This window comes from Erinaceus europaeus, chromosome X (genome assembly GCF_950295315.1).
Source record: "Erinaceus europaeus chromosome X, mEriEur2.1, whole genome shotgun sequence".
Taxonomy (NCBI): Eukaryota; Metazoa; Chordata; class Mammalia; order Eulipotyphla; family Erinaceidae; genus Erinaceus; species Erinaceus europaeus.
This window is the reverse complement of record NC_080185.1, coordinates 15,807,239-15,823,081: the sequence shown is the minus strand read 5'-3', so window position 1 is coordinate 15,823,081 and position 15,843 is coordinate 15,807,239. Positions and strand designations below refer to the sequence as shown.

General features: G+C 45.4%; 1 protein-coding gene across 1 annotated transcript; it reads left to right on the top strand.

Moving 5' to 3' along the window:
• The first annotated feature begins 14,016 nt into the window (after positions 1–14,016).
• Positions 14,017–14,865, top strand: LOC103118075 (melanoma-associated antigen 10). The gene has a single exon (XM_007528255.1). It carries the CDS (start codon positions 14,017–14,019, stop codon positions 14,863–14,865), a length of 849 nt encoding a protein of 282 aa, XP_007528317.1.
• Positions 14,866–15,843: the final 978 nt, after the last annotated feature.

Here is a 15,843-nt window from a genome sequence, read left to right as displayed (position 1 = left end):
TTCACTTTCCAGGTTTCACAGGTTTCTAAGATTACATCTCTAAAATATTGACTGGCAGACATTGAGAATTATGTAATCCCTGGTTACATATAATGGTTGGTAGGAATTGCATATTTTATGCATGTTGGCAAGTATATTCTAACGTTTACATGGAAAAATAAAAAAATTAAGCATATTTAACTGTTGGTGGTAGAATTGGGTTTATCCTAGAAAGCAGTGAAGTTCAGTACTAGGAAGTCTGTCACTAGCATTGACCACACATGTAACAGGGAGGGTTGATTGTCCTGGAAAATACAAATTGTGGCAAATATTAAACATAAGAACAACTCAATGCAGGGAATTGGCTACACATATGGTGGAGAGATTAAACAGAGAAGGGATGGGCAACCCAATAATTAGTAACATCAAGAAACCATTCCCTGGGAGTCAGGCGGTAGCTTAGCGGGTTAAGCGCACGTGGTGCAAAGTGCAAGGACTGGCTTAAGGATCCCAGTTTGAGCCCCTGGCTCCCCACCTGCTGGGGAGTTGCTTCACAAGTGGTGAAGCACATCTGTGGGTCTATCTTTCTCTCCCCCTCTTTTGTCTTCCCCTCCTCTCTCCATTTCTCTCTGTCTTATGCAACAACTAAGACAGACAATAGTAATAACTACAACAATAAAACAAGGGCAACAAAAAGGGAATAAATAAATATTTTAAAAAATGAAACCATTCCCATATTCCAAAGCTGGAAAGACAAGGATAATAGCATTACTGTGATGTCTTTTTCTTTTTATCCCCACCAGGGATATCGTTGTGGCTTGGTGCAATGAATTCACCTCTCCTATTGCTCGTATTTTCTTTTTTTTATTAGACAAGACAGAGAGAAATTGAAAAGGGAGGGAAGCACACACACACACACACACACACACACACACACACACACACACACACTTACTCAGAGACTTAACAGCAGTACAGCTTCACTACTTGTAAAGCTTCCCCCCTGCAGTTGGGATACCGGGGTTTAAAGCTCGGTTTTTGCACATGGTAACATGTGCGTTTAACCAGGTGGCCCACTGCCCAGCCCCTGGATTACCAAATCTGAGGTGTTGGGTTCAACATCATTTGGAGCCATGGTGGACCAAACTGATGGTGCTGGAATCATTGAAAAAGTAAGATCACTAAAAGAGAAACCATTTGATGCACAGGAAGTAAGAAGAAATTGATCAAATTGACCACTCCATTTTCTGGGGTTCTGATCTTCTTCTTCTTCTTCTTCTTCTTCTTCTTCTTCTTCTTCTTCTTCTTCTTCTTCTTCTTCTTCTTCTTCTTCTTCTTCTTCTTCTTCTTCTTCTTCCTTCTTCTTCTTCTTCTTCTTCTTCTTCTTCTTCTTCTTCTTCTTCTTCTTCTTCTTCTTCTTCTTCTTCTTCTTCTTCTTCTTTTTGCCTCCAGGGTTATCACTGGGGGCTCTCGGTGCCTGCACTATGAATCCACTGATTCTGGAGACATTTTTCCCCTTTTGTTTCCCTTGTTGTTGTTATTATTGTTGCTATTGCTGTTGGATAAGACAAAGAGAAATTGAGAGAGCACGAGAAGACATAGAGGGGGAGAGAAAGATAGACACCCGCTTCACCGCTTGTGAAGTGACTCCCGTGCAGGTGGGGAGCCAAGTCTTGAACTGGGATCCTTAAGCCTGTTCTTCCTTTTTCTGAGCTACTGTCCAGCTCCCAGTTTTGATCTTATTAATTCACCTCTTGGCTGAGGCCAAAGGACAGCACAGTGCTGATCAGTGTTTTAATGATATCCAATTAAAATTACTTGTCAAGGCAAAAAATAAGGAGTTGACGAAAGACATTTATTATTTTGCAAAAGGGCATGCTGCCAACAATGGCCATAAGGCACTTATTCATTTTGGGGGTGGGGACTTTTTATTTATTTATTTTAGAATATTTTATTTATACATTTTTAACTTATTATTATTTATTTAAGAAAGGATAAATTAACAAAACCATAGGGTAGGAAGAGTACAACTTCACATAATTCCCACCACCCAATCTCTATTTCCCACCCCCTCCCCTGATAGCTTTCCCATTCTCTATCCCTCTGGGACCATGGACCCAGGGTCATTGTGGGTTGCAGAAGGTGGAAGATCTGGCTTCTGTAATTGCTTCCCTGCTTTATACCTGACACAGAACTGTCTCCTCCACCCTTGGGCTGGGCTTGAGAGCTCACAATCTCCCCATTGCCTAAATAATAAGAGGAGGAAGAGAGTCTGAGGGTCTCTGCTGGAGGATTAGCAGGCACTGCAAGGACCTAAAGAATACAAAACTACTGGACACTGGTGGTCATAGATAACAATTTGAAAAAAGAATTTTGTACTAAACAGTTGTTCTACTCATGTTCTTTTGAAGAGAAAACCTAACCATCTCTCAAAATCAGTTTAAGAATTATAATCTGCATGCTTCAGTCAGTATATATAGAGTTTAAGTTTTTATTTATAAAAAAGAAATACTGACAAAACCATAGGATAGGAGGGGTACAACTCTACACAATTCCCACCACCAGAACTCCGTATCCCACTCTGTCCTCTGACAGCTTTCCTATTCTTTATCCCTCTAGGATTATGGAGCCAAGGTCATTGTGGGATGCAGAAGGTGGAAGGTCTGGCTTCTGTAATCGCTTCCCCACCGAACATGGGCATTGATAGGTCGATCCATACTACCAGCCTGCCTCTCTCTTTCCCTAGTGGAGCAGGGTACTGGGAAATCAGAGCTCCAGGACACATTGGTGGGGTTGTCTGTCCAGGGAAGTCTGATTGGCATCATGGTAGCATCTGGAACCTGGTGGCTGAAAAGAGAGTTAACAGACAAAGCCAAACAAACTGTTGATCAATCATGGAGCTAAAGGCTGGAATAGTGCAAATGAAGAGTTGTGGGGGAGAGGGGGGTCTCTGTTTTGTAGATAGCTAGTAGGCATATTTTAGTTATAGTCCAAAAATTCCACAGTATACGGTGGCACTGGAGATTGAACCATAGACTTCAGAGCCTCCAGTATGAAAGTCTTTTGCAAAACCATCATGTTACCTCCCCAGACCCAACTGAGTAACTTTAATGTTCCATCATCGAAAGGGAAGCTGGATAACATACTTTATGCTACACCTGAGGAAGATGGGTCCTGAAATTGGGGCAGCTTGGAACATTCCTATTCATGACCACAGAATTTGAGCTCAGGTCTACAGAGATGCAGAGGTCACATAGGCTCATAAGCTGAATATGGGCCCCAGATCACATCAAATCGATGGGGTTTACGGTCAACAATGTTTATACACCTTTCCCACATTTGAGAGCTACTCTCTTCCCTGATCCAGCTTTATGGTCCTTCTGCCAGCCATGACATCATCTCCCCAGACAATAATTAAGATCCACCTGCATACCAGATTTCAGGCTCAGGCAAAAACAAACAACAGTATTATAGCTGCAGGCCCTTTGGAATATAACTAAAATATGTCTACTAGCTACCTACAAAATGGAGACCCCCCCCCAACTCTTCATATGCACTATTCCAGCCTTTAGGTCCATGATTGTGCGACAATTTGTTTGGCTTTGCATGTTAACTCTCTTTTCAGCCACCAGGTTCCAGATGCTAGCATGATGCCGACCAGACTTCCCTGGACAGACAACCCCACCAATGTGTCCTGGAGCTCTGCCCTCCATAGAGGAGAGAGAAAGAGATCCTACTAGGGAAAAAGAGAGACAGGCTGGGAGTATGGATCGACCAGTCAATGCCCATGTTCGGCGGGGAAGCAATTACAGCAGCCAGATCTTCTACCTTCTGCAACCCACAATGACCCATACTCCCAGAGGGATAAAGAATAGGAAAGCTATCAGGGGAGGGGATAGGATATGGAGATCTGGTGGTGGGACTTGTGTGGAGTTGTACCCCTCTTATCCTATGGTTTTGTCAATGTTTCCTTTTTGTAAATAAAATAACCTTTGAGAGCAATGGAATCATGCTCAACCTGACGCTGTTGACTGGCTACGGAAGAAGGGCAAACGCTAGAAGAAGAAGAAGAAGAAGATGCAAGTGATTCTGGGGAAGATCTTATAGGAAAAAAAAAAACAGAAAGAAATAAAGGCCAACCCCATAATGGGATGCCCAACTCAGTGTTTTCTGACTTCTGTTTTGGAGGTCTAGTGGAGCTGAGGCTTCATCTGAGGGGGGATGAATCACATCAGCATAGGAAAGAATGTGGAGATATTTCACCACAGAGACTTTAAGTCCATCTTGTCAGAACAAGTCAGTACAAATGACATCATCAGTGTTATTTTTTTTATATTTTAATGTTTTTTTGAGAAACCAGAGAACTGTTTTTCTATGCAGTGTTCTATCTCTGTCTTATGTATTTCTTTAGTTAGTTATATTTTTAATTTTTAATTATAAAATTTAAATATTGACAAGACTATAGGCTAGGAGGGGTAAAATTCCCACCCCCAGAACTCCATATCCAATCCCCTCCCTTGATAGATTCCCTTTTCTTTATCCCTCTGGGAATATGGATCCAGGATCATTATGGGATGCAGAAGGAGGAAGGTCTGACTTCTGTAATTGCTTCCACACTGAACATGGGCATTGACAGGTTGATCCGTACTCCAGCCTGTCTCTCTCCTTCCATAGTGGGGCCAGAGCTCTGGGGAAGCGGGGCTCCAGGACATATTGGTGGGGTCATCTGCCCAGGGAAGTCTAGTTGGCATCATGGTAGCATCAGGAACCTGGTGGCTGAAAAAGAGTTAAAATATAATGCACAACAAATTACTGACTAATCATGAACCTATGGGCATGAATAATGAAGATAAAGATTGAGATCTCCATTTTGGAAAAAGCCAGTGGGTCTATTTTAGGTATATTCCAGAAGGCCCATGACTTTACTAGTTTTTGCCTGAGCCTGACATCTAATATGCAGGTGGACCCAAGTTATTGTCTGGGGAGATAGTGTCATAGTTGGATAAAAGGACTAGAAAGCTGTATCAGGGAAGAGAGTAGCTCCCAAATATGGGATAAGTATATAAGTAATGTTAACTGTAAACCCTACCAGTTTGATCTGGGGTCCATATTCAGCACAGGAGTCTATGTAACTTCTGCATTTCTGTAGGTCTGAGCTCACATTCTGTGGTCATGACCAAGAACATTCCAGGCGGCTTATTTCAGGACCCATCTTCTTTGAGTGGTAGATAGAGTATGTAGCCCAACCTCTCTTCAGAGAGTGGAACATTCCCTATCATTATTGATCCACTTTGAGGGCAAGGTCCACAAAGGGGTCCATTATGTTGTTCCTGATGGAGATGACAAGTGATAGTGGTGAGAGTGATCTGTTAGAGGTCTAGGCCCATCATGTCTGTGTGGAAAATCTCAAGGGTCCCTGGCTAGGGCCCCAGGGGATGGGATCAGAGGGCCAATTTTAACTCACAGAAACTCCGCACAATGTGCTTTGTCCTTTTGTAGCCCGTTCCAGCCTATATGTGCTCTGTGGTTCTCTTCTTTGGCTCCACTCCAATCTCTCTTGTATACTTCCTTTACCACTGGCCTGGAAATCTTGCCCTTGGAATTTCCTGATTTTAAGTGGCTTTTCAGATAGAAAGTCAAATGTCTTCAGGCTGCCATCTTGGCTCCACTCCAGTTATTTTTTAAAATTTTTATTTATAAAGAGGAAGCACTGAGAAAAACCATATGATAAGAGGGTTACAACTCCACACAATTCCCACCACCAGAACTCCGTATCCCCTCCCCTCATAGCTTTCGTATTCTTTAACCCTCTGAAAGTATGGACCCAGGGTCATTATGGGGTGCAGAAAGTGGAAGGTCTGGCTTCTGTAATTGCTTCCCCGCTGAACATGGGCATTGGCAGGTCAATCCATACTCATGAACCTAAAGGCTGGAATATTGCAGATGAAGATTTGGGGGTCTCTGTTTTATAGATAGCTAGTAGGCTTATTTAAGTTATACTCCAAATGGCCCATGACTATACTGTTTTTTTTTTTTTTTAATGAACCTGACATCTGATATGCAGGTGGATCCAAGTTATTATCTGGGGAGATGATGTCATGGCTGGCAGATGGACCAGAAAGCTGGATCAGGGAAGAGAGTAGCTCCCAAATATGGGAAAGGTTTGTAAATATTATTGACTGTGAACCCAGTCGATTTGATCTGATCTGGGGCCCATATTCATCTTAGGAGCCTATGTGACCTCTGTATCCCTGTAGATCTGAGCTCACATTCTGTGGTCATGATTAGGAACATTCGAAGGTGCCCCAATTTCAGAACCCATCTTCCTCAGCCTCATTACTCAGGTGAGACCTTTCCTTTCTCATAGGATTCTCTAATTCTATTTCTGGTGGTTCACTTTCTAACAAAGTCCCAAAACCAGGTCCCATGAGATAGAGCATATGTTCACATGCATCCATAATTTAGGGCAAAATATATACCTGAAAGCAAAAGTACAGTAAGTCAGTATATGAAACAAGCAAGTAGAAAGACCTAAAAAAACACCACAAAGTACCTAATGAATTAGTGTCTACTTAGACCTATATACCCTCCTCACCTACTTCCTATTACACTTCCCTCACTCATTCCAAAGCTAACCTTATCAAAGCAAGGACTGCAAAAGCTGAATAAGGGTGAGATTGGCATACTTTAATGATGATTCTTTAGTCACTGTGAAGCCACCCCATCAGCTGGGGCTCTAGTTGGGGAGTCCTGAGATTCCCAAACATACATCATGGGCCTAGACCTCGTATAAATCCCTCACTCTTTTTTATTGTTGTAGTTATTAATTTTTTATTGTTGTAGATACTGATGCTGTCATTGCTGGATAAGACAGAGAGAAATGGAGAGAGGAGGGGAAGACAGAGAGGGGGAGAGAAAGACAGACACCTGCAGACCTGCTTCACTGCTTGTGAAGCGACTCCCCTGCAGGTGGGGACCTGGGGGCTGGAACAGGGATCTTTAAGCTGGTCATTGAGCTTAACCCGCTGCACTACCACCTGACTCCCTAGGTCCCTCTCTCCATGTATTGGTCATCTCTATCAGGAACAACACAATAGACCCCTTTGTGGGCCTCTATAGGACCTTGCCCTCAACTTGGACCAATAATGGTAGAGAATGTTCTGTCCTCAGATGGGAGGCTGGACAACATACTCTTCCCAGTTAGTCTAAACTGTGACCAGGTTTATCTCTGGACATGGTACCAGCATTAAAAATCCACTGATCCTGGAAGCTGGTTTTTCTTTTCTTTCTCTTGTCTTTTTTTTTTTTTCTTTCCTATTTTCATTTGATAGGACACAGTGTAATTGAGAAGGGAGAGGGAGAGAGCCACTTTTAAACCTACTTTACTGCTCATGAAGCTTCCTCCCTGCAGGTGGGGAACGGGTCTGGAATCTAGGTTCTTGTGCGTGGTAATGTGTGTGCTAAACCAGGTATACCACACTGCCCAGCCTCCACTATCTTTGTCTTGAAAAGCTCCTTATTTGTCTTTAAAAGATTTATCTTGGGAGTAGGGCAGTAGCACAGCAGGTTAAGCGCAGGTGGTGCAAAGTGCAAGGACCGGCATAAGGATCCCAGTTCGAGCCCCTGGCTCCCCACCTGCAGGGGAGTCACTTCACAGGCGGTGAAGCAGGTCTGCAGGTGTCTGTCTTTCTCTCCCCCTCTGTCTTCCCCTCCTCTCTCCACTTCTCTCTGTCCTATCTAACAATGAGGATATCAACAACAACAATAACTACAACAGCAACAAAAAACAACAAGGACAACAAAAGGGAAAATAAATAAATATAAAAAAATTAAAAAAAAAAGATTTATCTTTGGGCCTGGGAGACAGCAACATAGTTATGCAAAAGATGTTCATGCCTAAAGCTCTAAGGTACCAGGTTCAATCCCTAGCACTACCATAAGCCAATGCGGAGAGGTGTTCTAGTCTCTCTCTATCTGTATGTGTATCTCTCTTTCATTAAAAACATTTTTTAGGGCTAGGTGGTGGCGTACTTTGTTAAGTGCACACATCACAGTGCTTAAGGACCCATGTTCAAGCCCCTGGTCCCCACCTCCAGGTGATGAAGCAGGGATGAAAGTGTCTTTCTGTCTCTCTCCCTCTCTATCTCCCCCTCTACTCTCAATCTCTCTCTGTCTCATAGCAATAATAAATACAATAAATAAAATCATTTAATATACTTTTCCCATTTAAAAGTATGATGTTAAATAATGTTTATATATTAGATAGAGATAAGCAGAAATTAAGAGGAAACAGAGAGATAGAGAGGGAAAGAGAGAGACCTGCAGCACTATTTCACCATGTGTGAAGGTTTCCTCCCACAGCTGTGCACCAGAGGCTTAAACCCAGGTCTTTGCACTTTGTAACATGTACACTCAACCAGGTGTGACACCACCAAATATTCAAATATTTTTTAAAGATAATTTTTATGATGGAGAGAGACAAGAGCACTGTTTAGCTCTGGCATATGATGGGCCAGGAATGGAACCTGAGTTATTGGACCAGCAAGCCCTGAGCTACAACAGTGTATCCAACTCTCTGAACCCACTGGCTTTTTCTTTTTTCTTTTTTTTTAATTGGATGACATTTGGCACCCAGAACCTCACACTGACAAGGCACTTATTTCCACTGCAGGTTCTATTTATAGATTTGCACCTGGGAGTCTGAAGGGAGGGGTCTTAGGTCAACAGAAGGCAACAGAGGGCAACAGAGGGCAACAGACGTCATCAGAGGTCTGCCCAATCCGTATATCGGATCCCCGAGAAGGAGACCTGGTGACACCTCCCCCATAGCCCAGCCCCAGCAAGCTGCCCTCAGGGACCGCAGGCCAGGCGAAGCTGGCTTGCCTGAATTTGCTCTTGAAGGTATGAGGTAGGAGGCACTCAGAGTGGGCTGCACTTAGGTCCAGAAAGAGTGTAGGAGACACCTGGGGGGCTTTAGGTGAGGACCCTGAGGCAGAAGGGGGACCCTTGCCTGTGAACTCAGTTTTGCACCTGTGCCCTGAGAGTATCTGTGTGGTGTAGTGGGGGAAGGCTATTCTAAGCGCAGGAGCTGTCGTGGGGTGTTCTGTGCCCAGGGACGCGAAGAGGTGGGTGCTCAGAACCCAGAAGACCATTGAGGTAGTTCTGTGCACCCACGGATGCTGATGGGTAACCTTTAGCCCAGAGAGTCAGTGTGAGGGTTCTTTATTGTATGGGGGCTGCCTAGGGTTTGCTAGACGGTATGCTAACGCTAGGGGTCCAATGTAGGGATCTTCGAGCACAGAAAGTCAATATTGTGGCTGGCTGCCCTGAGCCCACAGGACCAACAACAAGGGGCATTGCTAGGTGTTATGAATATAAATGGTAACGTTGCTCCATTTTGGGGTGCTCAAAGCCAGGGATCCCCTGTGGGATGCCCCGGGCCTATACTGGGCCAACATAGGGTTGCTCTGCACTCAGGTGGCTGTCTGCCAGATTCCAGAAGCCTAAATTACCAATGTTGGTGGGAGGATTCCATTTCCAGAGCACAGCTGTGGTATTTTAGGCCAGGGGTTCACTGAGGGGTACCCCAAGCTCAGAGGGCTAGTGTGGGGGTGCTTCTTGGGGATGGGACCTGGAGTTCATACAGGGCCAATGAAAGGAGTTCCCTGATCAGAGGGTTGTTGCTGGGTGCTGGAGCCTAAAAGACCAGTATGGGGTGCTCCAATTTCAGGGGGCAACTGCTGGGTACACTGAGGCCAGGGGTTCTCTGTGGTCTTCCTGGAGCCCAGAAGGCCAGTGTGGGGGGTGGTGTTCTACACTCAGGGGGGCCCTGCTGAGTGCCTGGAGTCTAAGTTAGCCTGAATGTTTGCTATCACTGTGGGGTGTCTTGGCTTCAATGCAGAAGTTTGAGGCTGCTGAAGCCCTAACTCAGTCAGCAAAGAGGAGTTTCTCAGGGATAGCCAGACACAGGGGCCATTGCCAATGAAGAGACCTCACTCCAGGGTGGGGAAAAGACACAGCTTTCTGTGCTGGCTTTTAGCCTTCAGACTTTCAGGCAGCATTCCCAGAACAACTCCTTTTCCATTATAGCCTCTGAGTACAAGAAGGGGACTTGTTAGTTGGAGTGTGCTGGGGTCAACCAAAGGGCAGGTCAGGGAGGTCGGTCAGGTGTTGGGGGAGGGGCACTCTGGGAAGGCACTGAGGGAGGGATTCTCCACTTGGGAAGGTGTTTCAGTCCCACCCCCACCCTGTCCCTTGCCCCTCCTTAGGCTGGGCTTTCACCTAGGAGCCCAGGATGCTGTGTCCCTTGGAGTAGCTTGACAGAGGCGACTTAAGGTGAGGCCTTTTAGAAGGGGTGAGAGAAGGCCCCCAATGTACAGGACCCTACCTCCCGAGAAGGCTTCAGGAGTGGTGTTCCCACATGCCCTTTCCCTTCATGCCCTTCAAGGAAGCCAAGTGGAACCCTGGGTGTTATTTTATTTGTTGAGTATAAGGCTACAACAGTGTCCTGGCACATGTAGTGGTACATAGAACCCTGAGCCCCACAAGTGCAAATCCTGTGATATACAGAGTCACTTTCCTTGCCCCAAGGTCCTTCTCCTCCTCCTTACCTCCTTTTTCTCCTTTTCCTTCCACTCCTAATTTCTTCTTCTCCCAGCAAGGTTATCTCTGGGACTCACTGCTTATGGGAGAACTCCGCTGTTCTCGGCTGTAATATATTTTTTTCTCTTCTGGATAGAGGGTGAGAGACCATGGAGAGTTGATAGAAAGAGACAGAGAGAGTGGTCCAGGACGTGGCACAGTGGATGAAGCATTGGATTCTCTAGCATGAGGTCCTGAGTTCAATCCCCGGCAGCACATGTACCAGAGTGGTGTCTGGTTCTTTGTCTCTCTCTCTCTCTCCTTCTATCTTTATGAATAAATTAATAAAATTTAAAAAAAAAGAAAGAGAGAAAGAGAGACACCTGCAACACTGTCCCACTCACTACTCATGAAGCCTCTGTTATGTATGCAGATGGCGATCAGGGGCTTGAACTACTGGATGTGCCATCACTCGACCCACCCACCCCAGACATACTTTCATTTTATTTTTCCTTTGATGTCAGGACCTTGGCATATGCACAGTTTCTTTTGTTCCTAGATTGGGGCTCAGTTTTTTTTTTTTTCAAGTTTAGGGCTGCTCCACTGTTCACTCCTCCCGTGCCATGCTGATGCACCCTGCAGAGATAGGCTCAAACCCAGGGAGCTGGTTTATAATAAATGACTAGAAGGTGGTCCGGGAGGTGGCGCAGTGGATAAAGCATCAGGCCCTCTAACATGAAGTCCTGAGTTCAATGCCCAGCAGCACATGTATCAGAATGATATCTGGCTCTTTCTCTTTCCTCCTATGTTTCTCATTAATAAATAAAAAAATCTTTAAAGAAATGACTAGGAGAACTATTTCTCAGCTCCAAGGCATTCTTTTATATATTTTATTAGTGATTTAATATTGATTTACAAAATTATGAGAGAATAGGGGTATAATTCCACACCATTCCCACCACCAGAGTTCTGTGACTCCACCCCCCCACCCCACCCCCGTTGGAAACTGCAGTAGTTCTGCCAAGGTCATAGGTATGGGTTGATTATTATATTTATAACTATCTGTATTTGTATATATTTGCTCTTTTTTTCCCCTCTATGGCTCTCCCTTCTCTTCCATTTTAAGTCACACCTACACCTACTTCTACTTTCAAAGGTCCTTCCTTTTTTCCTGTTCTCTCTCCAGGTCCTGATGGAATTGGAGTTTATTGCCTTCTGGTCATCTCTCCCCTATCATTTCACCCCCTCTAGGGCTATGGACCAAAATTCTTTATGGGGTGCAGAAGGTGGGACTTCTGGCTTCTGAAATTGCTTCTCCACTGGACATGGGGTTGGGGCTTCAGGTCAACAGAGGATGATGTTTCAGGATTTGGTAATGGGAAAAGGAGGAAGTGTGGCATCGCCTTTCAATTTTTGGAGGGATTGCAAGCCTGCATCCTCTCCCCCCTCCTTGTCCAGCCCCCATCTGGTTGTCCTTGTAGTTATTTTCGGGTGATTTCTAGCACAGTTCCTGGACACAAAAGAAATTCTGGGAGGAGAGCACTTTGGCCAGAAATGAAAGGAGATCAAGAGACCAAACCTGTGGAATGTGGCTGAGAGGACCCAAAGCAGAGGGGGAAATCACTCCTTGTTTCCAGGCCCCAGAAACCCCCAGACTGTCTCTTATCTGCTTTATGAGGCCCTTCCTTTTGAGAGTCTGAGGGATTCCTCTCCAGACAGACAGTTCCTCTTTCCCTCTCTCTCTCTCTCTCTCTCTCTCTCTCTCTCTCTCTCTCTCTCTCCAGACAGTCCCCCCTCCTCCAGACAGACAGCCCCCCCATCTCTCTCTTTCTCTATGGTGGATGTGTGTCTGCGATGCCCTCTCCTATCAGTTCTGAGAAGATTGTAACAGGATCCAGGTGGTGGCACACCTTGTTAAGTGTTAAGAACATTACAGTGTGCAAGGACCCGGGTTCAAGCACCCTCTCCCCACCTACATCAGGAAGGCTTCACAAGTGATGGAGCAGGGCTACAGGTGTCTCTCTGTCTCTCTCCCTATCTATCTCCCAGCCCCTTCTCAATTTTTCTCTGTCTCCAGTAATAATAAAAATAGAAGAAGAATATTGTAATGGGCCTGTGGGTCAAAGGGGCCTCTTTCTATTGCCTTGAATTCATTTTCTGTCATCTTAAGGACTCATAGGACAAGAAAACATTCTGGTGTTTCAGCGGGGTGAGGTGAGGGTGGGGCATTGGGGAGGGTATTACAAGCTCTGTCTGGAGCAAGTACTTTGAGTTTGCATGGTGGAACCTTCTACCACAGACAGTCCTCTCACAAGCCCATTCTGCCCCAACTGTCAGCCATGAGAAGACTAAGGAAGTTGGTGGGCAGATGTGTTTCTTGCTAACTTGCTCCAGCCCCAGTTGGGCCTTGCCTCAGGGGAGGGTGCCATGTCCAGTCAGAAGAGGGTCTCCCTCTGTGAACAGAAAGACCTCAAAGGTCTCGGCCCTCTGAAGATCTGAGCAGGATTGGCTGGATGGAAGGGACTCTCACGCTACCAGGAGTGAGGGGGATCAGTGTCCCAGGGAGGTGACATCCTCGGTGGGAGGCAGACTTCAGGACAGGACAGGCTCTGCCATCAGGGCAGAGAAATACCTAGAGGGCGGAGTGGACTACTTTGTGCCTGAGCAGCCCCCAGGACGGGGGTAGCTGCATTCCTGTCTTTGCTTCTGCCTACAGTGTCCCAGGGAGGTGAAAACCTTGATCAGAGCTGGTGACATCAGCAGAGGGAGGAGTCACAGGATCTCCAAGAAGTAAGATAAAAGAACTGAGCACACACTGGGAAGGACACAAAGTTGGTCCTGTTCTTCCAGCAGGGTGGGGGCTCAGACCTTGTTGAGGGAAACATAAGAGCCTCTAGCCCAGAAGTGTCCTCACAGAACTTGATCCCATCCAAGCCCCATCAGTTCTGGAGACCTTTGCCCATGCTGGTTGGCTGTACCTTGAGGACCCTTCCTGCTTTTCATCCCATGACAGATTTCTCTGGGGAAAACCACCTGGGAGACAGGAGCTCTGTGGGACCCTTTGAACATCTCCTGAAGACACAATCTGTAAGTTGGGTTTTGTCGGGGCAGTTAAGGTTGTGTATGTGTGCTGAGTTCACTGACCGCCCCTCTCTCTCCCCAGGCCCTTGGGGTCCCATCTCTCAACCTCCTGCTCGCATTTCTACCTGCTGCCTCCCAACAGCAGTCATCATGCCTCCCTCGCCAAAGCGTCCACGCCTCTCATTGGAGGCAGATTTTCAGGTCCACAATGACATACAGGATCTGGTGGTACCCACAACCAATGAGGAGGAGAAGGAGGAGGATTGTTCCTCCTTTTCCTCTTGTTCTTTCAATTTCTCCTTTCCTTCTACCTCTTCCTCCCTGCCATCTTCACCAGTGATCCCAAACACTGAGAATGAAGAGGAGGAAGAGGAAATGGAGAATAGGGAGCAGAAAGGGCCTGTTGTTGCAACCTTGAATCCTCAGAATTCTGGCCGCTGCACATCATGGGGCCCATCATATGGGGGCTCCAGCAACCCACAAGTGAAGGGTGCAAGCTCCCTGCACATGTCCACATACAGTGAACCCCCCTCCTGGGATCCACTTAATGAGAAGGTGATGGAATTGGTGCAACTTATGATCCTCAAGTATCGTTTGAGGGAGCCCATTACAAGGGCGGAAATGCTGAAGGTTTTTTTAAAGGGTTACCGGAGGCGATTTCCTGTGATATTTAAGAAAGCTTCTAAATGCTTAGAGGTGATCTTTGGCATTGAATTGAAGGAGGTGGACCCTACTGTCCACTCATACATCCTTGTCAACTCACTGGGGCTCACCTATGATCACATGCTTAGTAACAACCAAAGTATGCCTAAAATCGGTCTTCTGATAATCATCCTGGGTTTGATCTTCTTAGAGGGTAACTGCGCCCCGGAGGAAAATATCTGGGATTTCCTGAATATGGTAGGTGTGGGTGTTGGGAGAGACCACTTCCTTTGTGGAGACCCTTGGATGCTTCTCACCAAGGAATGGGTGCAGGAGAATTACCTGATATACCGGCAGGTCCAGAACAGTAATCCTCTGCGCTATGAATTCTTGTGGGGTCCAAGAGCTCTTGCTGAAACCAACAAGATGAAAGTGCTGGAATTTTTGGACAAGATCAAGGGAACTGACCCCATTTCCTACTCTTTATGGTATGAGAAGGCTGTAAGAGATGAGGAAGAGAGAGCCAGGGCCAGATTTGTCCCCACGGAGAGCACCTCTCCTTTGTCCACTTCACAGCGTTAGCCAACAAAGCCTCTTGTCCCAGCTGAAGAATGAGTCTGAATACTCACTCCTGTTTAAAGAGGAAAGTCAGGGTCATGCTGGGGAAAACACAGTGACCAACTTTGTGCTCCTTTTCTCTGTGAGCCATTTTTGTTCCTTTTTGTGACTTTTGTTTTCCCAAGGATTTTCCTTTTAATAGAAAGTTTATTAACTTTTGAATGTTAGTTAATCAAAGTTTATCACATATGTATTAGTGCTTATCAGGTTAAAAGTATGACATTTTATAAAACCAAGCTGAGAAGCTTTTCATCTTACTTTGTGATCTGGAACAAGTTAACAGTTGCACAGGAACAGAAATTTCTGAGGAAATGTTGAAAATAATTCTACAGAAAATAAAGAAAAATGTAAACGGGGCTTATTTTTCCCCCACTTTCCTTAGCTATTTTAGTCGGTTCTTCTATAAAATTAAAAGATACATCACACTGTTAGACTGTGTAGAAAGTAGAAGCTGTCTTAATAAAGTCTAATAGATAAAATACCCTATTCCCTGAGTTTTTATTCACCAAGTATTACTTGAATGCTTACTCTTCAGAAATCACTGTGTTACTATATAATCACTGTGTTAGTATATTCTTCAGAAATCACTGTGTTACTTCTCAAGACATTCAAATACTCAGGACACATGCCAGCTCATAGGATGGGAGATGGGAGGGCCACCACACACAGTAGGAAGATGGTGAGATGTCTGGAGACCTAAAGAACAAGTAGACATAAGGTGTGAGGTGGGGAGACACCGGACGTGAGCGGTCAAGTTCAAATGTCCTGAGCCAGCAGTGGCTGTGACTGTGGGAAATTACAATCTCTCCTGTGGGAGTGAATTATCAGTTAAGCTGTGGGTTGGTTCAGGAACCAGGCTCTCAGACTGTGTTTTCCAGGTAAAAGAAAAACCTTGCATGGGAAATTGCTCTTTGTTACTTTGGGATTGTGGATAAACCAGAG

Coding starts and splice junctions, on each gene's coding strand:
- LOC103118075 (XM_007528255.1), top strand. CDS start 14,017: ATGGAGAATAGGGAGCAGAAAGGGCCTGTTGTTGCAACCTTGAATCCT.